At 61.1% G+C, this 25,685-nt stretch overlaps 3 protein-coding genes and 1 pseudogene across 3 annotated transcripts; all 4 read right to left on the bottom strand.

Annotated features, from left to right (window-relative positions):
• Positions 1-786: 786 nt before the first annotated feature.
• LOC134056674 (M-phase inducer phosphatase 2-like) lies at positions 787-5,082 on the bottom strand (annotated as a pseudogene).
• A 2,919-nt stretch (positions 5,083-8,001) lies between these two features.
• On the bottom strand, positions 8,002-10,213 carry LOC134056663 (M-phase inducer phosphatase 2-like). The gene is made up of 8 exons (XM_062513521.1): positions 10,160-10,213; positions 9,816-9,989; positions 9,609-9,704; positions 9,226-9,288; positions 9,021-9,119; positions 8,470-8,603; positions 8,251-8,362; positions 8,002-8,127 (listed from the first exon to the last, which is right to left on the bottom strand). Exons 1-8 carry the CDS (start codon positions 10,211-10,213, stop codon positions 8,002-8,004), a joined length of 858 nt encoding a protein of 285 aa, XP_062369505.1.
• Positions 10,214-15,218: 5,005 nt separating this feature from the next.
• LOC134056662 (M-phase inducer phosphatase 2-like) lies at positions 15,219-19,523 on the bottom strand. The gene is made up of 13 exons (XM_062513520.1): positions 19,411-19,523; positions 18,943-19,254; positions 18,477-18,518; positions 18,152-18,188; positions 17,735-17,854; positions 17,368-17,439; positions 16,997-17,206; positions 16,826-16,921; positions 16,443-16,505; positions 16,238-16,336; positions 15,687-15,820; positions 15,468-15,579; positions 15,219-15,344 (listed from the first exon to the last, which is right to left on the bottom strand). Exons 1-13 carry the CDS (start codon positions 19,521-19,523, stop codon positions 15,219-15,221), a joined length of 1,536 nt encoding a protein of 511 aa, XP_062369504.1.
• Positions 19,524-22,423: 2,900 nt separating this feature from the next.
• Positions 22,424-24,635, bottom strand: LOC134056661 (M-phase inducer phosphatase 2-like). The gene is made up of 8 exons (XM_062513519.1): positions 24,582-24,635; positions 24,238-24,411; positions 24,031-24,126; positions 23,648-23,710; positions 23,443-23,541; positions 22,892-23,025; positions 22,673-22,784; positions 22,424-22,549 (listed from the first exon to the last, which is right to left on the bottom strand). Exons 1-8 carry the CDS (start codon positions 24,633-24,635, stop codon positions 22,424-22,426), a joined length of 858 nt encoding a protein of 285 aa, XP_062369503.1.
• Between the last annotated feature and the right edge of the window lie 1,050 nt (positions 24,636-25,685).

The following is a 25,685-nucleotide window of genomic DNA, read 5'->3' as shown; positions in this document are numbered from 1 at the left end:
CACTTTCTGGGAGTCCTGCTGGGAGGAATGAGTGTCCCAGCTCAGAGGGGAATGCTGCAAAGTTCAGGGGACCTCCTGAGAAAAGAGAGTGTCCTGGTTGCGGGGGTCCCACAGCAGCCCCAAGTTTCCCAGGGGTCCTGCCAAGCCCAGCATGTCCAGGAAAGAAGGTCCCATGCGGGTCCAGGGCCATACTGCTGCCGCCCCACCCTGCAGGAGCAGCAGCCAAGGGGCCAACACTTGCCTCTTCCCCACCCACCTTGTCTGCGGGGAAGCCACCACAGCCCAGGGAAACCCTATCCCTGTCCTCTGCCAGCAGCTGTCCCTGTCCCCAGAGCCCCAGAGTCCTCCATCCCAGCCTGCCCGTCCCCCCACCCCTCCGTTCCTATTGCAGAGCCCTGGTGTGGGCAGGGACAGCTCAGGAGCCAGGTTTGTTCTCCTACAATAGGAGTTTATTAACAGACATTGTAATTAACAAACGATCCTAGCAACAGACAAACACAAAAATATTAATAACAATAAAGTATTTACAATAAACAAAAGATATGGAAGACCATAAATAAAAAATACTTATAGCAAAAAACAAAACAAAACCATTTGTAACAATAAACAAACGCAAAACCAATCTTAACTCTAAATACCTTCCCAAACACATCCTAACAAACGAGCAAGCCGAGGCGCATCCCTGGCCAAGGGAACTCTTCCTACAGTTGTTCCCCGGTGGGATGCATGGATGGATGGAAGGATGGATGGATGGATGGATGGATGGATGGATGGATGGATGGATGGTCACAGGTCCCGCCCGCGGACCAAGAGCTCCCGCCGGCCGCGCCGGCTCTGCCCGCGGAATTTGCGCAGCTCCTCCTTGAACGCCGGGTGCGCCATGGGCCGATAGTCCCGGGGCTCGCAGTGGCTCTGCAACGCACGGCTCCGTCAGCCCCATTGCAGGGAAGGGGCTCAGAGCCAGAACTGCCCCTCCCCACTGCCGTGCGCCCCCCTCAGCTCCTGCCAGCGAGGGGACACCGGGAGGGGACTCACCGGGAACTGGAAGAAGAACTCGCGGTACCCCCCGTTCAAGACGTAGAGCTCAGGGTACTGCAGCTGCGGGTACTCGTGGCAGGACCGATCCCTCTCCCGCAGGAACTTGCACCTGTGACTCAGGGAAAGGCCACGGGATCAGCCCCGTGCGGGCATCCAGGCGTGCCTGGGGGACGGGCAGACCCCAAAGTGCCCTCCCCCCACCGAGGCATCGCTCACATTTTGGGGCCCCTTTCAACAGAGAACTCGCAGTGGAAGATGACGATCACCCTCTTGCTGCTGTCCAGCGCCACACTGGGCTGCTCCAGCAGGAATTCCTCCACATCCCGCTGCAGCGGCAGGTTGACAGCACCCTGGGGACGGACACACGAGGCACCTTTCTCCACTCTGCCTCCCATTTCATTTTCTGCAGGGACCCACGGACGCTGCCCCACAGCCTCCCCCACTGTCATACTCCTCTTTCCAGCTGGGAATCAACCTTTTAGGGAGTGTCTTGACACTCCCCTTGGGGCTGCTCTGTCCCTCTGGGCAGCTCTGTACCCTTCCTGAGGGGCTGCTCAAGCTCTCTGGAGGCTCAGAGTACCTCTGGTGAGGCTGCTTTACTCCTCTCTGGGAGCTCTATATCTTTGCTTCATCTCTCAGAGGGTACTCAACAAATCCCGGGCGATCCTGAACCCCTTGCTGGCGTTATGCTCAACCCCTCGTGGCGGTTCCTCCCGTTCCTCCCAGTCCCAGGAGCACAGAGGGCGGGGGGAGCGTGGAGTTCTGACCGTGATGTGGCCCCCCTCGTATTCGTAGGGGTACCGGCAGTCCACCACGATGCTGCTCTCGAGGAAGCTGCTGAAGTGCCCCGTCAGCCCTGCCACCAGCTGCGGGGGGAACAAGTCACCAAGGGGGGACACACGGGGGCAGGTGGGGGGTGGAATAGGCAGGCAGCCCCTTGGGGGGCCTGGCAAAGGGTCACTGTCCCCTTACCGTGCCAGGGGAGATGTACTTCAGGCTTGGGTCCTTCCCTTCCACCGTCGGCAGGAGGTGAGGCTGGAGGAGAGAGGATGCGGGGTCATCCCTGTCCTAGGGACACGTCCTGGGGGTGGCACCTGTCCCCCCAGCCCAGGAGCTCCCAGTGGTCAGTTCTGCACCCGCAGGAGGGGAAAGGGCAGATACATGTGGCCGTGGCATTGGCATGGACCCAGAGGAGCAGTGATGGGGCTCTTTATCCAGTGCAGGGACTGCATGCTGGGAAGTCACAGCCCTGTGTCCCCAGCCAAGGGCCACCAGCTGGCTTTGGGCTCTTGCAGGGCTCCAGTGATGGTCCCTGTTCCCAATAATGCAGCCCTGCCCCATCCTCGTGGCTCTACCATGGAGAAGTCCCCAATGAGCTCCTGCTCATCGCTGGCCAGCACTTTCTCCATCTCCTCAAGCTGGGCGGATCTGGAAGGCTCCAGCCCCACTCCCTGTGGAGACACACACAGCCCCAGATGACATCAGAGGCTCTGGAACAGCAGGGACGTGGCCCAGTGCTGCTGGACAGGCTGGTCCCACTCCTCCCCTTCCCCATCACCCACCAACTGCACCGACGCCTCCTGGTCAGGACTGCCAGACACCCTCTTCTGCTTCTTAGCCTTGACAGGGGTGCCCCTGTGCGAGGGCTGTCCCCGCTTCAGGACGGGCCTGGGGACACTGCCGGGCAGCCAGGACGAGCGGAAGAGCTGCCGGCACTGGCTGCGCTTCCCCGCACGCTGTGGGGAGAGCCCGTGCTGCTGCCTGGGGTGTTGGGAGCCCCCAGCAGCAGGGCTGGTGCTGCTCACCAACCAGCCCCCACCTCAGGGACCTTGGGCCCCTTTGGAGACCCCGAGAGGGGACTGTGGGGCTCCATCCTATGCCAAAGGCTGCCACATACCAGCTTTGCCTCCTCCTTCTTCATCACTGGCGTGGTCAGCCCGTTCTCCATCCCCTGGCACATGGTGGCATCGCTCTGCCAGAGCACCAGCTGGGGGGACTTGGGGGAGAAGCAGAGGAGATGGTGAAGGGGACAAGTCCTGTCAGCTGCTTTCCACCCCCAGGCAGGGATGGATCCCGTACCCAAGCTCCATCCACCTCCCAGTGCATTCCAGGCTTGCAGTCAGGGTGTCCCAATGACCTCCCAGCCCGCCCATCTCCCACATCCGCAGGCCCCCACCCATGGGGAGGTTGTGGAGGCAGCTCCAACGCGTCCAGCCGCAGGATCAGCCATTCTTGGTGCCCTCCCGAGCCCTCCAGTCTCTCACCAGCAGTTCTGGTGTGCGGGAAGGGCTCTTGGCAAGAAGGTTCCTCCTGGCAGCCCCATGGCCGGCGGGCAGCCGGTCCCGCTGGCCCGGCCTCTGCAGCTTTTTGGGGCCAAAGCCCTCCTGCAGCGGGGGAAGACACGGGATCAGCACCCCTCTGCCCCCTCCCTGACCCCCAGGTCCCGCTGCCCCCTCATCCTCGGGCTCCGTCTGGCGCTGCTGCACTCTGTCCCTGCGCACCTGGAGCTGGGAGATGTCCTTCAGGACCGGTCTGGCTTCCAGCTGACACTTCTGTGGGACAGCCAGGGGGTGAGAGGTGCTGCACAGGTGGGGGATCCCTGCCCCCGCTGCTGGCTCCATCTTCCTCGTCCCTGCTCGTCCCGGGACTCGGCAGGATCCTGCACAGCCTCCAGCACCTACCGGCAAGGAGTGCATCCTCGGGCCAAGGAGCTTCCTGCTGCAAGAGGAGGGAAAGGAAAGGGTGGAATGAAAGCGCTGTGTCCCAGCCCTCTGCCACTGTCACCTCTGTCCTCTACGTCCTCAGGGTGGGGTAACAGCTCCCCGGGGCAGCCACAGCTCCCCAAAGGAACCTGGGGCAGGTACTGAACGAACACCAATGGCCTGAGTGGGTGGGACCCCAGCAGGGGCACGGGGACAGCCTGGCTCTTGGGTCTGGGACAGGGACAGCCTGAGCACGGGGACAGCCTAGCATTCGTGTCCTGCCGCAAGGACACAGCCCCTCCACTTACTCTTTGAGACGTCTCCCAGAGTTCGGCATCATTTTCTGGAAGCTGTGGGGAGAGCAGAGATGAGCTTTATGGGGGGATGGCATCCGCATCCCTGCCCAAGCAGCCCAGGTTGTCACCTCCCAGACACAGACTGGGGGACACAGCCGGGCTTAGACCGAGCCCTGCTGCTCAGGAGAGGCAGGGCCAGGGCCAGGGCCAGGGCCAGGAGGTGTCCCCGGGGGACACGGGGATGGGGCCACTCACTTTTCCCTCACGGCTGCGGAGCTCTGCTGTGTGGGGGAGTCCGGTGCCAGTGCTGCGGGAACAAGGGACAGGGATAGCCGCGGTGTGGGGATCGGGGAGCTGGCCGCAGCCCAGGACACCGGGCAGGATGGGTCCGTGCAGGGAGGCCCCCAGCAGGCGGGTGGCAGCGCCGTCGGGAGCAGCGGTCCCGCATGGAATGCTGCGCGTCACCCCGAGCAGGGTCCCCAGCGGAGCGGCTCCTGGCCGAGCCCCAGGGACCGCAGGCACGGGCTCCTGCCCATCACTCCCCAAAAAGCCTCGAGCCCCTCGGACCCCCCTCCCACACCTTCGGCACGACCCCAGAGCCAGCAGCGGTTGGGGACGGCTGTGGGGCGGAGCAGCCGCAGTCCCTCACCTGGATCCGTGGGCTGCGAGGACACCGAGTCCCCGGGGCAGTCCGAGGCCAGCGGCTCCGGGGACAGCGTGTGCCACAGCCGTGGGAGGGGCAGCGCCCCGCGTCCCCTCTGAGGGGTGTCCTGGTACCTGCGGGCGGACAAGTGTCGGTGACACGGGGCAGTGTCCGTGGCCCGGGTGCCCCTTCTTGGCCCGGCGAGGCGGGGGCAGGAGCTGAAGAAGGGATCCCAAAAATCGTCCTTTGGCACGAGCCCCGGACAAAGGCACCCCGGCCACCCCCGTCACCTGTCCGGGACCGCCGGGTCAGCCCTATCCAGTGACAGCGGCGTGAGCGCGGCTGTGCCCGGGGAGGGCAGAGGGGAGATGGCCGCCAGCCCGCGGCCACCGCGCAGTGACATGGCCCGGGCAGGGACCGAGAGAGCGAGCTCCGGCAAGTAACCGGGGACGGGGGACAAGAGACGGCAAGAAGTAAGAGGTGCAAAGAGATGGCAGTGAGAGGCGGGAGTTGATAAAAGGCGATAAGAGGCGATAAAAGGTGACAAAAAGTGATAAAAGGTGGCCGGAGGCGACAGGAGGCGAGCAGAGGTGACAGGTGCCACCCGCGCCGCTCCCGCTTAGAGCAGTAACAGGAATAACAACACCAGCGGCAGCCGCAGCCAATGGGAGGCCGCGGCGCGCACGAGGCGACTCCCCCAGCCAATGGGAGGTCGCAGTGGGCGCGAGGGCCAAAGAGAGGCGCGCGAGGCGCTTGGGGGCGGAGCCGCAGACGAGGGGGCGGTTTCAGAGGCGGAAGGGGGCGTGTCCAGCAGAAATAGGGCGTGGCCAGCGCTGCCCTCACGACGGGCGGGGCCGCGCCCTGTCAGTGCAGGGGACACTCGGTCCCTCCCGTGTCTCCTGCAGCGCGACAAACTTGTGCCCTAATGCCACCCTCACAACCCCGACTGCCACATGCAGCCACAAGAACGCAAGCTTGAAATCTTGGACCTTCTTAATAGCGGACTTTCTTTTTTTAAAGGCGGCTGTGAATGGCCTGCTCTGTGTACCAGCCAGAAAACTCTTATTTCTGTATTAAACGTAACCAAAATCAGTTAATTGTGCTTAAAGCTGCTTGATTCCTTTGCTCTTGCAAGCACGCCCTTGAGTCCCTAGTGTTTATTTCCCCTGTGCTTCCAGCCTGCCTCAGTTTCCTCATGGATGCGCCAGAAGTGTTGGAATTTTAAGAGAGCTAAGTAGAGACCTGGGTGGGGGGGGGCGGGGGGGGCGGAAATCACAGTCTGGAACTAATCTCGCTTTTCTCCCACTTGGAGATCAAACGTGCCGAAGGAGCCCAGCCCCACGGGTGTTTGGAGTCCAAACTTCACGGGTGTTTGGAAGGCGCTGTTCCACTGCTGAGAGCCAGCAGCTCTGACACAGCCCTGCAAAAAGCACCAGTTCCTCCTGCTAACAGCAAATTCTATGTATTTTTATCTGTGTGTGTATATATATATATATATATATATACATATACACACATTTATATATAGAACAGGAATTCTGAGAAAGCTCTGTGCCACTCTAGTGACATTTTATGCTGTTCAAGTATTGTCAACTGCTGCCTTAAAGCATTTGAAGAGCTGAAAGGGGATTTGACACAGAATGAAGTTGCAGATGATTTTAGCAAAGATCCTCAGTTTAGCCATTTTGTGGAGTCATTTCTTCTGCTCTTCTGAGTGGTGATTTGCATTGCTGTTTTCTGCTTTATCTGCTCAGTTTTGGGGCAGGTTAAGTGGCCTTCCTTGTATGCCACAGCCCCTTTATTGCTGACCTCCACAACCTTTTCTTTAATTGAGGGCACACCTCTTGGCCCATGTGTGTGTGCAGATGCCCCTTCCAACAGCTTGAAAATAGGATTATTGATGGGCAGCTTGGGAGGGAGCAGGACACGGGTGTGGGGACCAGGAGGCACAAACGGGGAGCCAGGAGGATTTGGGGGATATTTTTTGGGTTCTCTCGCGGGGCCAAACCAAAGCAAAGGCAAGGCCCAACACAAATATCCAGGCCACTGTCACCTGCCTGGGGAAGGGGGCGCATAGAAAAGCCCCTCTAGGGAGCGGATCAGGAATGTGGGAAGGTGGAGGGGAGGATGGAAGGATGACTGAAGCACTTGGCACTGGGTGGCCACTTGCCAGGGTCAGAATGGGGGACCCTTGTGTTAAGGACACCCACCCCTTCCAGACCCCACAGCCATGGGGATCCCACAGAGCTCTGTCCCCCAGAAAATTATTGCCACAGCCCTGGGGGTCCTGCAAAGACCAGAAGCGCCCCCCTCTCATGAGGGTGACATGGCTTTGGGGGTCCCAGGCAGAGGGATGAGGTGTTACTGGCCTGGGGGTCCTGATGAGCACAGCCACACTCACAAGGGGCGTCAATACCTTGGGGATCCCATGGACAGGGGGCTTAATCACTACAGGAGGGTCTCAGAACATGAGGGATTAATGCTCCTGAGTGTCTTGATGAACCCTAACCCCCAAATGGGGGCTGCCACACTTTCTGGGAGTCCTGCTGGGAGGAATGAGTGTCCCAGCTCAGAGGGGAATGCTGCAAAGTTCAGGGGACCTCCTGAGAAAAGAGAGTGTCCTGGTTGCGGGGGTCCCACAGCAGCCCCAAGTTTCCCAGGGGTCCTGCCAAGCCCAGCATGTCCAGGAAAGAAGGTCCCATGCGGGTCCAGGGCCATACTGCTGCCGCCCCACCCTGCAGGAGCAGCAGCCAAGGGGCCAACACTTGCCTCTTCCCCACCCACCTTGTCTGCGGGGAAGCCACCACAGCCCAGGGAAACCCTATCCCTGTCCTCTGCCAGCAGCTGTCCCTGTCCCCAGAGCCCCAGAGTCCTCCATCCCAGCCTGCCCGTCCCCCCACCCCTCCGTTCCTATTGCAGAGCCCTGGTGTGGGCAGGGACAGCTCAGGAGCCAGGTTTGTTCTCCTACAATAGGAGTTTATTAACAGACATTGTAATTAACAAACGATCCTAGCAACAGACAAACACAAAAATATTAATAACAATAAAGTATTTACAATAAACAAAAGATATGGAAGACCATAAATAAAAAATACTTATAGCAAAAAACAAAACAAAACCATTTGTAACAATAAACAAACGCAAAACCAATCTTAACTCTAAATACCTTCCCAAACACATCCTAACAAACGAGCAAGCCGAGGCGCATCCCTGGCCAAGGGAACTCTTCCTACAGTTGTTCCCCGGTGGGATGCATGGATGGATGGAAGGATGGATGGATGGATGGATGGATGGATGGATGGATGGATGGATGGATGGATGGTCACAGGTCCCGCCCGCGGACCAAGAGCTCCCGCCGGCCGCGCCGGCTCTGCCCGCGGAATTTGCGCAGCTCCTCCTTGAACGCCGGGTGCGCCATGGGCCGATAGTCCCGGGGCTCGCAGTGGCTCTGCAACGCACGGCTCCATCAGCCCCATTGCAGGGAAGGGGCTCAGAGCCAGAACTGCCCCTCCCCACTGCCGTGCGCCCCCCTCAGCTCCTGCCAGCGAGGGGACACCGGGAGGGGACTCACCGGGAACTGGAAGAAGAACTCGCGGTACCCCCCGTTCAAGACGTAGAGCTCAGGGTACTGCAGCTGCGGGTACTCGTGGCAGGACCGATCCCTCTCCCGCAGGAACTTGCACCTGTGACTCAGGGAAAGGCCACGGGATCAGCCCCGTGCGGGGATCCAGGCGTGCCTGGGGGACGGGCAGACCCCAAAGTGCCCTCCCCCCACCGAGGCATCGCTCACATTTTGGGGCCCCTTTCAACAGAGAACTCGCAGTGGAAGATGACGATCACCCTCTTGCTGCTGTCCAGCGCCACACTGGGCTGCTCCAGCAGGAATTCCTCCACATCCCGCTGCAGCGGCAGGTTGACAGCACCCTGGGGACGGACACACGAGGCACCTTTCTCCACTCTGCCTCCCATTTCATTTTCTGCAGGGACCCACGGACGCTGCCCCACAGCCTCCCCCACTGTCATACTCCTCTTTCCAGCTGGGAATCAACCTTTTAGGGAGTGTCTTGACACTCCCCTTGGGGCTGCTCTGTCCCTCTGGGCAGCTCTGTACCCTTCCTGAGGGGCTGCTCAAGCTCTCTGGAGGCTCAGAGTACCTCTGGTGAGGCTGCTTTACTCCTCTCTGGGAGCTCTATATCTTTGCTTCATCTCTCAGAGGGTACTCAACAAATCCCGGGCGATCCTGAACCCCTTGCTGGCGTTATGCTCAACCCCTCGTGGCGGTTCCTCCCGTTCCTCCCAGTCCCAGGAGCACAGAGGGCGGGGGGAGCGTGGAGTTCTGACCGTGATGTGGCCCCCCTCGTATTCGTAGGGGTACCGGCAGTCCACCACGATGCTGCTCTCGAGGAAGCTGCTGAAGTGCCCCGTCAGCACTGCCACCAGCTGCGGGGGGAACAAGTCACCAAGGGGGGACACACGGGGGCAGGTGGGGGGTGGAATAGGCAGGCAGCCCCTTGGGGGGCCTGGCAAAGGGTCACTGTCCCCTTACCGTGCCAGGGGAGATGTACTTCAGGCTTGGGTCCTTCCCTTCCACCGTCGGCAGGAGGTGAGGCTGGAGGAGAGAGGATGCGGGGTCATCCCTGTCCTAGGGACACGTCCTGGGGGTGGCACCTGTCCCCCCAGCCCAGGAGCTCCCAGTGGTCAGTTCTGCACCCGCAGGAGGGGAAAGGGCAGATACATGTGGCCGTGGCATTGGCATGGACCCAGAGGAGCAGTGATGGGGCTCTTTATCCAGTGCAGGGACTGCATGCTGGGAAGTCACAGCCCTGTGTCCCCAGCCAAGGGCCACCAGCTGGCTTTGGGCTCTTGCAGGGCTCCAGTGATGGTCCCTGTTCCCAATAATGCAGCCCTGCCCCATCCTCGTGGCTCTACCATGGAGAAGTCCCCAATGAGCTCCTGCTCATCGCTGGCCAGCACTTTCTCCATCTCCTCAAGCTCGGCGGATCTGGAAGGCTCCAGCCCCACTCCCTGTGGAGACACACACAGCCCCAGATGACATCAGAGGCTCTGGAACAGCAGGGACGTGGCCCAGTGCTGCTGGACAGGCTGGTCCCACTCCTCCCCTTCCCCATCACCCACCAACTGCACCGACGCCTCCTGGTCAGGACTGCCAGACACCCTCTTCTGCTTCTTAGCCTTGACAGGGGTGCCCCTGTGCGAGGGCTGTCCCCGCTTCAGGACGGGCCTGGGGACACTGCCGGGCAGCCAGGACGAGCGGAAGAGCTGCCGGCACTGGCTGCGCTTCCCCGCACGCTGTGGGGAGAGCCCGTGCTGCTGCCTGGGGTGTTGGGAGCCCCCAGCAGCAGGGCTGGTGCTGCTCACCAACCAGCCCCCACCTCAGGGACCTTGGGCCCCTTTGGAGACCCCGAGAGGGGACTGTGGGGCTCCATCCTATGCCAAAGGCTGCCACATACCAGCTTTGCCTCCTCCTTCTTCATCACTGGCGTGGTCAGCCCGTTCTCCATCCCCTGGCACATGGTGGCATCGCTCTGCCAGAGCACCAGCTGGGGGGACTTGGGGGAGAAGCAGAGGAGATGGTGAAGGGGACAAGTCCTGTCAGCTGCTTTCCACCCCCAGGCAGGGATGGATCCCGTACCCAAGCTCCATCCACCTCCCAGTGCATTCCAGGCTTGCAGTCAGGGTGTCCCAATGACCTCCCAGCCCGCCCATCTCCCACATCCGCAGGCCCCCACCCATGGGGAGGTTGTGGCAGCAGCTCCAACGCGTCCAGCCGCAGGATCAGCCATTCTTGGTGCCCTCCCGAACCCTCCAGTCTCTCACCAGCAGTTCTGGTGTGCGGGAAGGGCTCTGGGCAAGAAGGTTCCTCCTGGCAGCCCCATGGCCGGCGGGCAGCCGGTCCCGCTGGCCCGGCCTCTGCAGCTTTTTGGGGCCAAAGCCCTCCTGCAGCGGGGGAAGACACGGGATCAGCACCCCTCTGCCCCCTCCCTGACCCCCAGGTCCCGCTGCCCCCTCATCCTCGGGCTCCGTCTGGCGCTGCTGCACTCTGTCCCTGCGCACCTGGAGCTGGGAGATGTCCTTCAGGACCGGTCTGGCTTCCAGCTGACACTTCTGTGGGACAGCCAGGGGGTGAGAGGTGCTGCACAGGTGCGGGATCCCTGCCCCCGCTGCTGGCTCCATCTTCCTCGTCCCTGCTCGTCCGGGGACTCGGCAGGATCCTGCACAGCCTCCAGCACCTACCGGCAAGGAGTGCATCCTCTGGCCAAGGAGCTTCCAGCTGCAAGAGGAGGGAAAGGAAAGGATGGAATGAAAGCGCTGTGTCCCACCCCTCAGCCACTGTCACCTCTGTCCCCTACGTCCTCAGGGTGGGGGAACAGCTCCCCGGGGCAGCCACAGCTCCCCAAAGGAACCTGGGGCAGGTACTGAACGAACACCAATGGCCTGAGTGGGACCCCAGCAGGGGCACGGGGACAGCCTGGCTGTTGGGTCTGGGACAGGGACAGCCTGAGCACGGGGACAGCCTAGCATTCGTGTCCTGCCGCAAGGACACAGCCCCTCCACTTACTCTTTGAGACGTCTCCCAGAGTTCGGCATCATTTTCTGGAAGCTGTGGGGAGAGCAGAGATGAGCTTTATGGGGGGATGGCATCCGCATCCCTGCCCAAGCAGCCCAGGTTGTCACCTCCCAGACACAGACTGGGGGACACAGCCGGGCTTAGACCGAGCCCTGCTGCTCGGGAGAGGCAGGGCCAGGGCCAGGGCCAGGGCCAGGAGGTATCCCCGGGGGGACACGGGGATGGGGCCACTCACTTTTCCCTCACGGCTGCGGAGCTCTGCTGTGTGGGGGAGTCCGGTGCCAGTGCTGCGGGAACAAGGGACAGGGATAGCCGCGGTGTGGGGATCGGGGAGCTGGCCGCAGCCCAGGACAGCGGGCAGGATGGGTCCGGGCAGGGAGGCCCCCAGCAGGCGGGTGGCAGCGCCGTCGGGAGCAGCGGTCCCGCATGGAATGCTGCGCGTCACCCCGAGCAGGGTCCCCAGCGGAGCGGCTCCTGGCTGAGCCCCAGGGACCGCAGGCACGGGCTCCTGCCCATCACTCCCCAAAAAGCCTCGAGCCCCTCGGACCCCCCTCCCACACCTTCGGCACGACCCCAGAGCCAGCAGCGGTTGGGGACGGCTGTGGGGCGGAGCAGCCGCAGTCCCTCACCTGGATCCGTGGGCTGCGAGGACACCGAGTCCCCGGGGCAGTCCGAGGCCAGCGGCTCCGGGGACAGCGTGTGCCACAGCCGTGGGAGGGGCAGCGCCCCGCGTCCCCTCTGAGGGGTGTCCTGGTACCTGCGGGCGGACAAGTGTCGGTGACACGGGGCAGTGTCCGTGGCCCGGGTGCCCCTTCTTGGCCCGGCGAGGCGGGGGCAGGAGCTGAAGGAGGGATCCCAAAAAGCGTCCTTTGGCACGAGCCCCGGACAAAGGCACCCCGGCCACCCCCGTCACCTGTCCGGGACCGCCGGGTCAGCCCTATCCAGTGACAGCGGCGTGAGCGCGGCTGTGCCCGGGGAGGGCAGAGGGGAGATGGCCGCCAGCCCGCGGCCACCGCGCAGTGACATGGCCCGGGCAGGGACCGAGAGAGCGAGCTCCGGCAAGTAACCGGGGACGGGGAACAAGAGACGGCAAGAAGTAAGAGGTGCAAAGAGATGGCAGTGAGAGGCGGGAGTTGATAAAAGGCGATAAGAGGCGATAAAACGTGACAAAAAGTGATAAAAGGTGGCCGGAGGCGACAGGAGGCGAGCAGAGGTGACAGGTGCCACCCGCGCCGCTCCCGCTTAGAGCAGTAACAGGAATAACAACACCAGCGGCAGCCGCAGCCAATGGGAGGCCGCGGCGCGCACGAGGCGACTCCCCCAGCCAATGGGAGGTCGCAGTGGGCGCGAGGGCCAAAGAGAGGCGCGCGAGGCGCTTGGGGGCGGAGCCGCAGACGAGGGGGCGGTTTCAGAGGCGAAAGGGGGCGTGTCCAGCAGGAAAAGGGCGTGTTCAGCAGAAAAAGGGCGTGGCCAGCGCTGCCCTCACGACGGGCGGGGCCGCGCCCTGTCAGTGCAGGGGACACTCGGTCCCTCCCGTGTCTCCTGCAGCGCGACAAACTTGTGCCCTAATGCCACCCTCACAACCCCGACTGCCACATGCAGCCACAAGAACGCAAGCTTGAAATCTTGGACCTTCTTAATAGCGGACTTTCTTTTTTTAAAGGCGGCTGTGAATGGCCTGCTCTGTGTACCAGCCAGAAAACTCTTACTTCTGTATTAAACGTAACCAAAATCAGTTAATTGTGCTTCAAGCTGCTTGATTCCTTTGCTCTTGCAAGCACGCCCTTGAGTCCCTAGTGTTTATTTCCCCTGTGCTTCCAGCCTGCCTCAGTTTCCTCATGGATGCGCCAGAAGTGTTGGAATTTTAAGAGAGCTAAGTAGAGACCTGGGTGGGGGAGGGGGGCGGAAATCACAGTCTGGAACGAATCTCGCTTTTCTCCCACTTGGAGATCAAACGTGCTGAAGGAGCCCAGCCCCACGGGTGTTTGGAGTCCAAACTTCACGGGTGTTTGGAAGGCGCTGTTCCACTGCTGAGAGCCAGCAGCTCTGACACAGCCCTGCAAAAAGCACCAGTTCCTCCTGCTAACAGCAAATTCTATGTATTTTTACGTGTGTGTATATATATATATACACACATTTATATATAGAACAGGAATTCTGAGAAATCTCTGTGCCACTCTAGTGACATTTTATGCTGTTCAAGTCTTGTCAACTGCTGCCTTAAAACATTTGAAGAGCTGAAAGGGGATTTGACACAGAATGAAGTTGCAGATGATTTTAGCAAAGATCCTCAGTTTAGCCATTTTGTGGAGTCATTTCTTCTGCTCTTCTGAGTGGCGATTTGCATTGCTGTTTTCTGCTTTATCTGCTCAGTTTTGGGGCAGGTTAAGTGGCCTTCCTTGTACGCCACAGCCCCTTTATTGCTGACCTCCACAACCTTTTCTTTAATTGAGGGCACACACCTCTTGGCCCATGTGTGTGTGCAGATGCCCCTTCCAAGAGCTTGAAAATAGGATTATTGATGGGCAGCTTGGGAGGGAGCAGGACACGGGTGTGGGAACCAGGAGGCACAAATGGGGAGCCAGGAGGATTTGGGGGATATTTTTTGGGTTCTCTCGCAGGGCCAAACCAAAGCAAAGGCAAGGCCCAACACAAATATCCAGGCCGCTGTCACCTGGCTGGGGAAGGGGGCGCATAGAAAAGCCCCTCTAGGGAGCGGATCAGGAATGTGGGAAAGTGGAGGGGAGGATGAAAGGATGACTGAAGCACTTGGCACTGGGTGGCCACTTGCCAGGGTCAGAATGGGGGACCCTTGTGTTAAGGACACCCACCCCTTCCAGACCCCACAGCCATGGGGATCCCACAGAGCTCTGTCCCCCAGAAAATTATTGCCACAGCCCTGGGGGTCCTGCAAAGACCAGAAGCGCCCCCCTCTCATGAGGGTGACATGGCTTTGGGGGTCCCAGGCAGAGGGATGAGGTGTTACTGGCCTGGGGGTCCTGATGAGCACAGCCACACTCACAAGGGGCGTCAATACCTTGGGGATCCCATGGACATGGGGGCTTAATCACTACAGGAGGGTCTCAGAACATGAGGGATTAATGCTCCTGAGTGTCTTGATGAACCCTAACCCCCAAATGGGGGCTGCCACACTTTCTGGGAGTCCTGCTGGGAGGAATGAGTGTCCCAGCTCAGAGGGGAATGCTGCAAAGTTCAGGAGACCTCCTGAGAAAAGAGAGTGTCCTGGCTGCGGGGGTCCCACAGCAGCCCCAAGTTTCCCAGGGGTCCTGCCAAGCCCAGCATGTCCAGGAAAGAGGGTCCCATGCGGGTCCAGGGCCATACTGCTGCCGCCCCACCCTGCAGGAGCAGCAGCCAAGGGGCCAACACTTGCCCCTTCCCCACCCACCTTGTCTGTGGGGAAGCCACCACAGCCCAGGGAAACCCTATCCCTGTCCTCTGCCAGCAGCTGTCCCTGTCCCCAGAGCCCCAGAGTCCTCCATCCCAGCCTGCCCGTCCCCCCACCCCTCCGTTCCTACTGCAGAGCCCTGGAGTGGGCAGGGACAGCTCAGGAGCCAGGTTTGTTCTCCTACAATAGGAGTTTATTAACAGACATTGTAATTAAAAAAACATCCTAGCAACAGACAAACACAAAAATATTAATAACAATAAAGTATTTACAATAAACAAAAAATACGGAAGACCATAAATAAAAAATACTTATAGCAAAAAACAAAACAAAACCATTTGTAACAATAAACAAACGCAAAACCAATCTTAACTCTAAATACCTTCCCAAACACATCCTAACAAACAAGAGCAAGCCGAGGCACATCCCTGGCCAAGGGAACTCTTCCTACAGTTGTTCCCCGGTGGGATGCATGGATGGATGGAAGGATGGATGGATGGATGGATGGATGGATGGATGGATGGATGGATGGATGGATGGATGGTCACAGGTCCCGCCCGCGGACCAAGAGCTCCCGCCGGCCGCGCCGGCTCTGCCCGCGGAATTTGCGCAGCTCCTCCTTGAACGCCGGGTGCGCCATGGGCCGATAGTCCCGGGGCTCGCAGTGGCTCTGCAACGCACGGCTCCGTCAGCCCCATTGCAGGGAAGGGGCTCAGAGCCAGAACTGCCCCTCCCCACTGCCGTGCGCCCCCCTCAGCTCCTGCCAGCGAGGGGACACCGGGAGGGGACTCACCGGGAACTGGAAGAAGAACTCGCGGTACCCCCCGTTCAAGACGTAGAGCTCAGGGTACTGCAGCTGCGGGTACTCGTGGCAGGACCGATCCCTCTCCCGCAGGAACTTGCACCTGTGACTCAGGGAAAGGCCACGGGATCAGCCCCGTGCGGGGATCCAGGCGTGCCTGGGGGACGGGCAGACCCCAAAGTGCCCTCCCCCCACCGAGGCATCGCTCACATTTTGGGGCCCCTTTCAACAGAGAACTCGCAGTGGAAGATGACGATCACCCTCTTGCTGCTGTCCAGCGCCACACTGGGCTGCTCCAGCAGGAATTCCTCCACATCCCGCTGCAGCGGCAGGTTGACAGCACCCTGGGGACGGACACACGAGGCACCTTTCTCCACTCTGCCTCCCATTTCATTTTCTGCAGGGACCCACGGACGCTGCCCCACAGCCTCCCCCACTGTCATGCTCCTCTTTCCAGCTGGGAATCAACCTTTTAGGGAGTGTCTTGACACTCCCCTTGGGGCTGCTCTGTCCCTCTGGGCAGCTCTGTACCCTTCCTGAGGGGCTGCTCAAGCTCTCTGGAGGCTCAGAGTACCTCTGGTGAGGCTGCTTTACTCCTCTCTGGGAGCTCTATATCTTTGCTTCATCTCTCAGAGGGTACTCAACAAATCCCGGGCGATCCTGAACCCCTTGCTGGCGTTATGCTCAACCCCTCGTGGCGGTTCCTCCCGTTCCTCCCAGTCCCAGGAGCACAGAGGGCGGGGGGAGCGTGGAGTTCTGACCGTGATGTGGCCCCCCTCGTATTCGTAGGGGTACCGGCAGTCCACCACGATGCTGCTCTCGAGGAAGCTGCTGAAGTGCCCCGTCAGCACTGCCACCAGCTGCGGGGGGAACAAGTCACCAAGGGGGGACACACGGGGGCAGGTGGGGGGTGGAGTAGGCAGGCAGCCCCTTGGGGGGCCTGGCAAAGGGTCACTGTCCCCTTACCGTGCCAGGGGAGATGTACTTCAGGCTTGGGTCCTTCCCTTCCACCGTCGGCAGGAGGTGAGGCTGGAGGAGAGAGGATGCGGGGTCATCCCTGTCCTAGGGACACGTCCTGGGGGTGGCACCTGTCCCCCCAGCCCAGGAGCTCCCAGTGGTCAGTTCTGCACCCGCAGGAGGGGAAAGGGCAGATACATGTGGCCGTGGCATTGGCATGGACCCAGAGGAGCAGTGATGGGGCTCTTTATCCAGTGCAGGGACTGCATGCTGGGCAGTCACAGCCCTGTGTCCCCAGCCAAGGGCCACCAGCTGGCTTTGGGCTCTTGCAGGGCTCCAGTGATGGTCCCTGTTCCCAATAATGCAGCCCTGAACCATCCTCGTGGCTCTACCATGGAGAAGTCCCCAATGAGCTCCTGCTCATCGCTGGCCAGCACTTTCTCCATCTCCTCAAGCTGGGCGGATCTGGAAGGCTCCAGCCCCACTCCCTGTGGAGATACACACAGCCCCAGATGACATCAGAGGCTCTGGAACAGCAGGGACGTGGCCCAGTGCTGCTGGACAGGCTGGTCCCACTCCTCCCCTTCCCCATCACCCACCAACTGCACCGACGCCTCCTGGTCAGGACTGCCAGACACCCTCTTCTGCTTCTTAGCCTTGACAGGGGTGCCCCTGTGCGAGGGCTGTCCCCGCTTCAGGACGGGCCTGGGGACACTGCCGGGCAGCCAGGACGAGCGGAAGAGCTGCCGGCACTGGCTGCGCTTCCCCGCACGCTGTGGGGAGAGCCCGTGCTGCTGCCTGGGGTGTTGGGAGCCCCCAGCAGCAGGGCTGGTGCTGCTCACCAACCAGCCCCCACCTCAGGGACCTTGGGCCCCTTTGGAGACCCCGAGAGGGGACTGTGGGGCTCCATCCTATGCCAAAGGCTGCCACATACCAGCTTTGCCTCCTCCTTCTTCATCACTGGCGTGGTCAGCCCATTCTCCATCCCCTGGCACATGGTGGCATCGCTCTGCCAGAGCACCAGCTGGGGGGACTTGGGGGAGAAGCAGAGGAGATGGTGAAGGGGACAAGTCCTGTCAGCTGCTTTCCACCCCCACGCAGGGATGGATCCCGTACCCAAGCTCCATCCACCTCCCAGTGCATTCCAGGCTTGCAGTCAGGGTGTCCCAATGACCTCCCAGCCCGCCCATCTCCCACATCCGCAGGCCCCCACCCATGGGGAGGTTGTGGCAGCAGCTCCAACGCGTCCAGCCGCAGGATCAGCCATTCTTGGTGCCCTCCCGAACCCTCCAGTCTCTCACCAGCAGTTCTGGTGTGCGGGAAGGGCTCTGGGCAAGAAGGTTCCTCCTGGCAGCCCCATGGCCGGCGGGCAGCCGGTCCCGCCGGCCCGGCCTCTGCAGCTTTTTGGGGCCAAAGCCCTCCTGCAGCGGGGGAAGACACGGGATCAGCACCCCTCTGCCCCCTCCCTGACCCCCAGGTCCCGCTGCCCCCTCATCCTCGGGCTCCGTCTGGCGCTGCTGCACTCTGTCCCTGCGCACCTGGAGCTGGGAGATGTCCTTCAGGACCGGTCTGGCTTCCAGCTGACACTTCTGTGGGACAGCCAGGGGGTGAGAGGTGCTGCACAGGTGCGGGATCCCTGCCCCCGCTGCTGGCTCCATCTTCCTCGTCCCTGCTCGTCCGGGGACTCGGCAGGATCCTGCACAGCCTCCAGCACCTACCGGCAAGGAGTGCATCCTCTGGCCAAGGAGCTTCCTGCTGCAAGAGGAGGGAAAGGAAAGGGTGGAATGAAAGCGCTGTGTCCCACCCCTCTGCCACTGTCACCTCTGTCCCCTACGTCCTCAGGGTGGGGTAACAGCTCCCCGGGGCAGCCACAGCTCCCCAGAGGAACCTGGGGCAGGTACTGAACGAACACCAATGGCCTGAGTGGGACCCCAGCAGGGGCACGGGGACAGCCTGGCTCTTGGGTCTGGGACAGGGACAGCCTGAGCACGGGGACAGCCTAGCATTCGTGTCCTGCCGCAAGGACACAGCCCCTCCACTTACTCTTTGAGACGTCTCCCAGAGTTCGGCATCATTTTCTGGAAGCTGTGGGGAGAGCAGAGATGAGCTTTATGGGGGGATGGCATCCGCATCCCTGCCCAAGCAGCCCAGGTTGTCACCTCCCAGACACAGACTGGGGGACACAGCCGGGCTTAGACCGAGCCCTGCTGCTCGGGAGAGGCAGGGCCAGGGCCAGGGCCAGGGCCAGGGCCAGGGCCAGGAGGTGTCCCCGGGGGGACACGGGGATGGGGCCACTCACTTTTCCCTCACGGCTGCGGAGCTCTGCTGTGTGGGGGAGTCCGGTGCCAGTGCTGCGGGAACAAGGGACAGGGATAGCCGCGGTGTGGGGATCGGGGAGCTGGCCGCAGCCCAGGACAGCGGGCAGGATGGGTCCGGGCAGGGAGGCCCCCAGCAGGCGGGTGGCAGCGCCGTCGGGAGCAGCGGTCCCGCATGGAATGCTGCGCGTCACCCCGAGCAGGGTCCCCAGCGGAGCGGCTCCTGGCTGAGCCCCAGGGACCGCAGGCACGGGCTCCTGCCCATCACTCCCCAAAAAGCCTCGAGCCCCTCGGACCCCCCTCCCACACCTTCGGCACGACCCCAGAGCCAGCAGCGGTTGGGGACGGCTGTGGGGCGGAGCAGCCGCAGTCCCTCACCTGGATCCGTGGGCTGCGAGGACACCGAGTCCCCGGGGCAGTCCGAGGCCAGCGGCTCCGGGGACAGCGTGTGCCACAGCCGCGGGAGGGGCAGCGCCCCGCGTCCCCTCTGAGGGGTGTCCTGGTACCTGCGGGCGGACAAGTGTCGGTGACACGGGGCAGTGTCCGTGGCCCGGGTGCCCCTTCTTGCCCCGGCGAGGCGGGGGCAGGAGCTGAAGGAGGGATCCCAAAAAGCGTCCTTTGGCACGAGCCCCGGACAAAGGCACCCCGGCCACCCCCGTCACCTGTCCGGGACCGCCGGGTCAGCCCTATCCAGTGACAGCGGCGTGAGCGCGGCTGTGCCCGGGGAGGGCAGAGGGGAGATGGCCGCCAGCCCGCGGCCACCGCGCAGTGACATGGCCCGGGCAGGGACCCAGAGAGCGAGCTCCGGCAAGTAACCGGGGACGGGGGACAAGAGACGGCAAGAAGTAAGAGGTGCAAAGAGATGGCAGTGAGAGGCGGGAGTTGATAAAAGGCGATAAGAGGCGATAAAAGGTGACAAAAAGTGATAAAAGGTGGCCGGAGGCGACAGGAGGCGAGCAGAGGTGACAGGTGCCACCCGCGCCGCTCCCGCTTAGAGCAGTAACAGGAATAACAACACCAGCGGCAGCCGCAGCCAATGGGAGGCCGCGGCGCGCACGAGGCGACTCCCCCAGCCAATGGGAGGTCGCAGTGGGCGCGAGGGCCAAAGAGAGGCGCGCGAGGCGCTTGGGGGCGGAGCCGCAGACGAGGGGGCGGTTTCAGAGGCGAAAGGGGGCGTGTCCAGCAGGAAAAGGGCGTGTCCAGCAGAAAAAGGGCGTGGCCAGCGCTGCCCTCACGACGGGCGGGGCCGCGCCCTGTCAGTGCAGGGGACACTCGGTCCCTCCCGTGTCTCCTGCAGCGCGACAAACTTGTGCCCTAATGCCACCCTCACAACCCCGACTGCCACATGCAGCCACAAGAACGCAAGCTTGAAATCTTGGACCTTCTTAATAGCGGACTTTCTTTTTTTAAAGGCGGCTGTGAATGGCCTGCTCTGTGTACCAGCCAGAAAACTCTTACTTCTGTATTAAACGTAACCAAAATCAGTTAATTGTGCTTCAAGCTGCTTGATTCCTTTGCTCTTGCAAGCACGCCCTTGAGTCCCTAGTGTTTATTTCCCCTGTGCTTCCAGCCTGCCTCAGTTTCCTCATGGATGCGCCAGAAGTGTTGGAATTTTAAGAGAGCTAAGTAGAGACCTGGGTGGGGGAGGGGGGCGGAAATCACAGTCTGGAACGAATCTCGCTTTTCTCCCACTTGGAGATCAAACGTGCTGAAGGAGCCCAGCCCCACGGGTGTTTGGAGTCCAAACTTCACGGGTGTTTGGAAGGCGCTGTTCCACTGCTGAGAGCCAGCAGCTCTGACACAGCCCTGCAAAAAGCACCAGTTCCTCCTGCTAACAGCAAATTCTATGTATTTTTACGTGTGTGTATATATATATATACACACATTTATATATAGAACAGGAATTCTGAGAAATCTCTGTGCCACTCTAGTGACATTTTATGCTGTTCAAGTCTTGTCAACTGCTGCCTTAAAACATTTGAAGAGCTGAAAGGGGATTTGACACAGAATGAAGTTGCAGATGATTTTAGCAAAGATCCTCAGTTTAGCCATTTTGTGGAGTCATTTCTTCTGCTCTTCTGAGTGGCGATTTGCATTGCTGTTTTCTGCTTTATCTGCTCAGTTTTGGGGCAGGTTAAGTGGCCTTCCTTGTACGCCACAGCCCCTTTATTGCTGACCTCCACAACCTTTTCTTTAATTGAGGGCACACACCTCTTGGCCCATGTGTGTGTGCAGATGCCCCTTCCAAGAGCTTGAAAATAGGATTATTGATGGGCAGCTTGGGAGGGAGCAGGACACGGGTGTGGGAACCAGGAGGCACAAATGGGGAGCCAGGAGGATTTGGGGGATATTTTTTGGGTTCTCTCGCAGGGCCAAACCAAAGCAAAGGCAAGGCCCAACACAAATATCCAGGCCGCTGTCACCTGGCTGGGGAAGGGGGCGCATAGAAAAGCCCCTCTAGGGAGCGGATCAGGAATGTGGGAAAGTGGAGGGGAGGATGAAAGGATGACTGAAGCACTTGGCACTGGGTGGCCACTTGCCAGGGTCAGAATGGGGGACCCTTGTGTTAAGGACACCCACCCCTTCCAGACCCCACAGCCATGGGGATCCCACAGAGCTCTGTCCCCCAGAAAATTATTGCCACAGCCCTGGGGGTCCTGCAAAGACCAGAAGTGCCCCCCTCTCATGAGGGTGACATGGCTTTGGGGGTCCCAGGCAGAGGGATGAGGTGTTACTGGCCTGGGGGTCCTGATGAGCACAGCCACACTCACAAGGGGCGTCAATACCTTGGGGATCCCATGGACATGGGGGCTTAATCACTACAGGAGGGTCTCAGAACATGAGGGATTAATGCTCCTGAGTGTCTTGATGAACCCTAACCCCCAAATGGGGGCTGCCACACTTTCTGGGAGTCCTGCTGGGAGGAATGAGTGTCCCAGCTCAGAGGGGAATGCTGCAAAGTTCAGGAGACCTCCTGAGAAAAGAGAGTGTCCTGGCTGCGGGGGTCCCACAGCAGCCCCAAGTTTCCCAGGGGTCCTGCCAAGCCCAGCATGTCCAGGAAAGAGGGTCCCATGCGGGTCCAGGGCCATACTGCTGCCGCCCCACCCTGCAGGAGCAGCAGCCAAGGGGCCAACACTTGCCCCTTCCCCACCCACCTTGTCTGTGGGGAAGCCACCACAGCCCAGGGAAACCCTATCCCTGTCCTCTGCCAGCAGCTGTCCCTGTCCCCAGAGCCCCAGAGTCCTCCATCCCAGCCTGCCCGTCCCCCCACCCCTCCGTTCCTACTGCAGAGCCCTGGAGTGGGCAGGGACAGCTCAGGAGCCAGGTTTGTTCTCCTACAATAGGAGTTTATTAACAGACATTGTAATTAAAAAAACATCCTAGCAACAGACAAACACAAAAATATTAATAACAATAAAGTATTTACAATAAACAAAAAATACGGAAGACCATAAATAAAAAATACTTATAGCAAAAAACAAAACAAAACCATTTGTAACAATAAACAAACGCAAAACCAATCTTAACTCTAAATACCTTCCCAAACACATCCTAACAAACAAGAGCAAGCCGAGGCACATCCCTGGCCAAGGGAACTCTTCCTACAGTTGTTCCCCGGTGGGATGCATGGATGGATGGAAGGATGGATGGATGGATGGATGGATGGATGGATGGTCACAGGTCCCGCCCGCGGACCAAGAGCTCCCGCCGGCCGCGCCGGCTCTGCCCGCGGAATTTGCGCAGCTCCTCCTTGAACGCCGGGTGCGCCATGGGCCGATAGTCCCGGGGCTCGCAGTGGCTCTGCAACGCACGGCTCCGTCAGCCCCATTGCAGGGAAGGGGCTCAGAGCCAGAACTGCCCCTCCCCACTGCCGTGCGCCCCCCTCAGCTCCTGCCAGCGAGGGGACACCGGGAGGGGACTCACCGGGAACTGGAAGAAGAACTCGCGGTACCCCCCGTTCAAGACGTAGAGCTCAGGGTACTGCAGCTGCGGGTACTCGTGGCAGGACCGATCCCTCTCCCGCAGGAACTTGCACCTGTGACTCAGGGAAAGGCCACGGGATCAGCCCCGTGCGGGGATCCAGGCGTGCCTGGGGGACGGGCAGACCCCAAAGTGCCCTCCCCCCACCGAGGCATCGCTCACATTTTGGGGCCCCTTTCAACAGAGAACTCGCAGTGGAAGATGACGATCACCCTCTTGCTGCTGTCCAGCGCCACACTGGGCTGCTCCAGCAGGAATTCCTCCACATCCCGCTGCAGCGGCAGGTTGACAGCACCCTGGGGACGGACACACGAGGCACCTTTCTCCACTCTGCCTCCCATTTCATTTTCTGCAGGGACCCACGGACGCTGCCCCACAGCCTCCCCCACTGTCATGCTCCTCTTTCCAGCTGGGAATCAACCTTTTAGGGAGTGTCTTGACACTCCCCTTGGGGCTGCTCTGTCCCTCTGGGCAGCTCTGTACCCTTCCTGAGGGGCTGCTCAAGCTCTCTGGAGGCTCAGAGTACCTCTGGTGAGGCTGCTTTACTCCTCTCTGGGAGCTCTATATCTTTGCTTCATCTCTCAGAGGGTACTCAACAAATCCCGGGCGATCCTGAACCCCTTGCTGGCGTTATGCTCAACCCCTCGTGGCGGTTCCTCCCGTTCCTCCCAGTCCCAGGAGCACAGAGGGCGGGGGGAGCGTGGAGTTCTGACCGTGATGTGGCCCCCCTCGTATTCGTAGGGGTACCGGCAGTCCACCACGATGCTGCTCTCGAGGAAGCTGCTGAAGTGCCCCGTCAGCACTGCCACCAGCTGCGGGGGGAACAAGTCACCAAGGGGGGACACACGGGGGCAGGTGGGGGGTGGAGTAGGCAGGCAGCCCCTTGGGGGGCCTGGCAAAGGGTCACTGTCCCCTTACCGTGCCAGGGGAGATGTACTTCAGGCTTGGGTCCTTCCCTTCCACCGTCGGCAGGAGGTGAGGCTGGAGGAGAGAGGATGCGGGGTCATCCCTGTCCTAGGGACACGTCCTGGGGGTGGCACCTGTCCCCCCAGCCCAGGAGCTCCCAGTGGTCAGTTCTGCACCCGCAGGAGGGGAAAGGGCAGATACATGTGGCCGTGGCATTGGCATGGACCCAGAGGAGCAGTGATGGGGCTCTTTATCCAGTGCAGGGACTGCATGCTGGGCAGTCACAGCCCTGTGTCCCCAGCCAAGGGCCACCAGCTGGCTTTGGGCTCTTGCAGGGCTCCAGTGATGGTCCCTGTTCCCAATAATGCAGCCCTGAACCATCCTCGTGGCTCTACCATGGAGAAGTCCCCAATGAGCTCCTGCTCATCGCTGGCCAGCACTTTCTCCATCTCCTCAAGCTGGGCGGATCTGGAAGGCTCCAGCCCCAATCCCTGTGGAGATACACACAGCCCCAGATGACATCAGAGGCTCTGGAACAGCAGGGACGTGGCCCAGTGCTGCTGGACAGGCTGGTCCCACTCCTCCCCTTCCCCATCACCCACCAACTGCACCGACGCCTCCTGGTCAGGACTGCCAGACACCCTCTTCTGCTTCTTAGCCTTGACAGGGGTGCCCCTGTGCGAGGGCTGTCCCCGCTTCAGGACGGGCCTGGGGACACTGCCGGGCAGCCAGGACGAGCGGAAGAGCTGCCGGCACTGGCTGCGCTTCCCCGCACGCTGTGGGGAGAGCCCGTGCTGCTGCCTGGGGTGTTGGGAGCCCCCAGCAGCAGGGCTGGTGCTGCTCACCAACCAGCCCCCACCTCAGGGACCTTGGGCCCCTTTGGAGACCCCGAGAGGGGACTGTGGGGCTCCATCCTATGCCAAAGGCTGCCACATACCAGCTTTGCCTCCTCCTTCTTCATCACTGGCGTGGTCAGCCCATTCTCCATCCCCTGGCACATGGTGGCATCGCTCTGCCAGAGCACCAGCTGGGGGGACTTGGGGGAGAAGCAGAGGAGATGGTGAAGGGGACAAGTCCTGTCAGCTGCTTTCCACCCCCACGCAGGGATGGATCCCGTACCCAAGCTCCATCCACCTCCCAGTGCATTCCAGGCTTGCAGTCAGGGTGTCCCAATGACCTCCCAGCCCGCCCATCTCCCACATCCGCAGGCCCCCACCCATGGGGAGGTTGTGGCAGCAGCTCCAACGCGTCCAGCCGCAGGATCAGCCATTCTTGGTGCCCTCCCGAACCCTCCAGTCTGTCACCAGCAGTTCTGGTGTGCGGGAAGGGCTCTGGGCAAGAAGGTTCCTCCTGGCAGCCCCATGGCCGGCGGGCAGCCGGTCCCGCCGGCCCGGCCTCTGCAGCTTTTTGGGGCCAAAGCCCTCCTGCAGCGGGGGAAGACACGGGATCAGCACCCCTCTGCCCCCTCCCTGACCCCCAGGTCCCGCTGCCCCCTCATCCTCGGGCTCCGTCTGGCGCTGCTGCACTCTGTCCCTGCGCACCTGGAGCTGGGAGATGTCCTTCAGGACCGGTCTGGCTTCCAGCTGACACTTCTGTGGGACAGCCAGGGGGTGAGAGGTGCTGCACAGGTGCGGGATCCCTGCCCCCGCTGCTGGCTCCATCTTCCTCGTCCCTGCTCGTCCGGGGACTCGGCAGGATCCTGCACAGCCTCCAGCACCTACCGGCAAGGAGTGCATCCTCTGGCCAAGGAGCTTCCTGCTGCAAGAGGAGGGAAAGGAAAGGGTGGAATGAAAGCGCTGTGTCCCACCCCTCTGCCACTGTCACCTCTGTCCCCTACGTCCTCAGGGTGGGGTAACAGCTCCCCGGGGCAGCCACAGCTCCCCAGAGGAACCTGGGGCAGGTACTGAACGAACACCAATGGCCTGAGTGGGACCCCAGCAGGGGCACGGGGACAGCCTGGCTCTTGGGTCTGGGACAGGGACAGCCTGAGCACGGGGACAGCCTAGCATTCGTGTCCTGCCGCAAGGACACAGCCCCTCCACTTACTCTT

This window comes from Cinclus cinclus, chromosome Z (assembly GCF_963662255.1).
Source record: "Cinclus cinclus chromosome Z, bCinCin1.1, whole genome shotgun sequence".
Lineage (NCBI taxonomy): Eukaryota > Metazoa > Chordata > Aves > Passeriformes > Cinclidae > Cinclus > Cinclus cinclus.
This window is presented reverse-complemented; position numbering and strand designations above follow the sequence as displayed.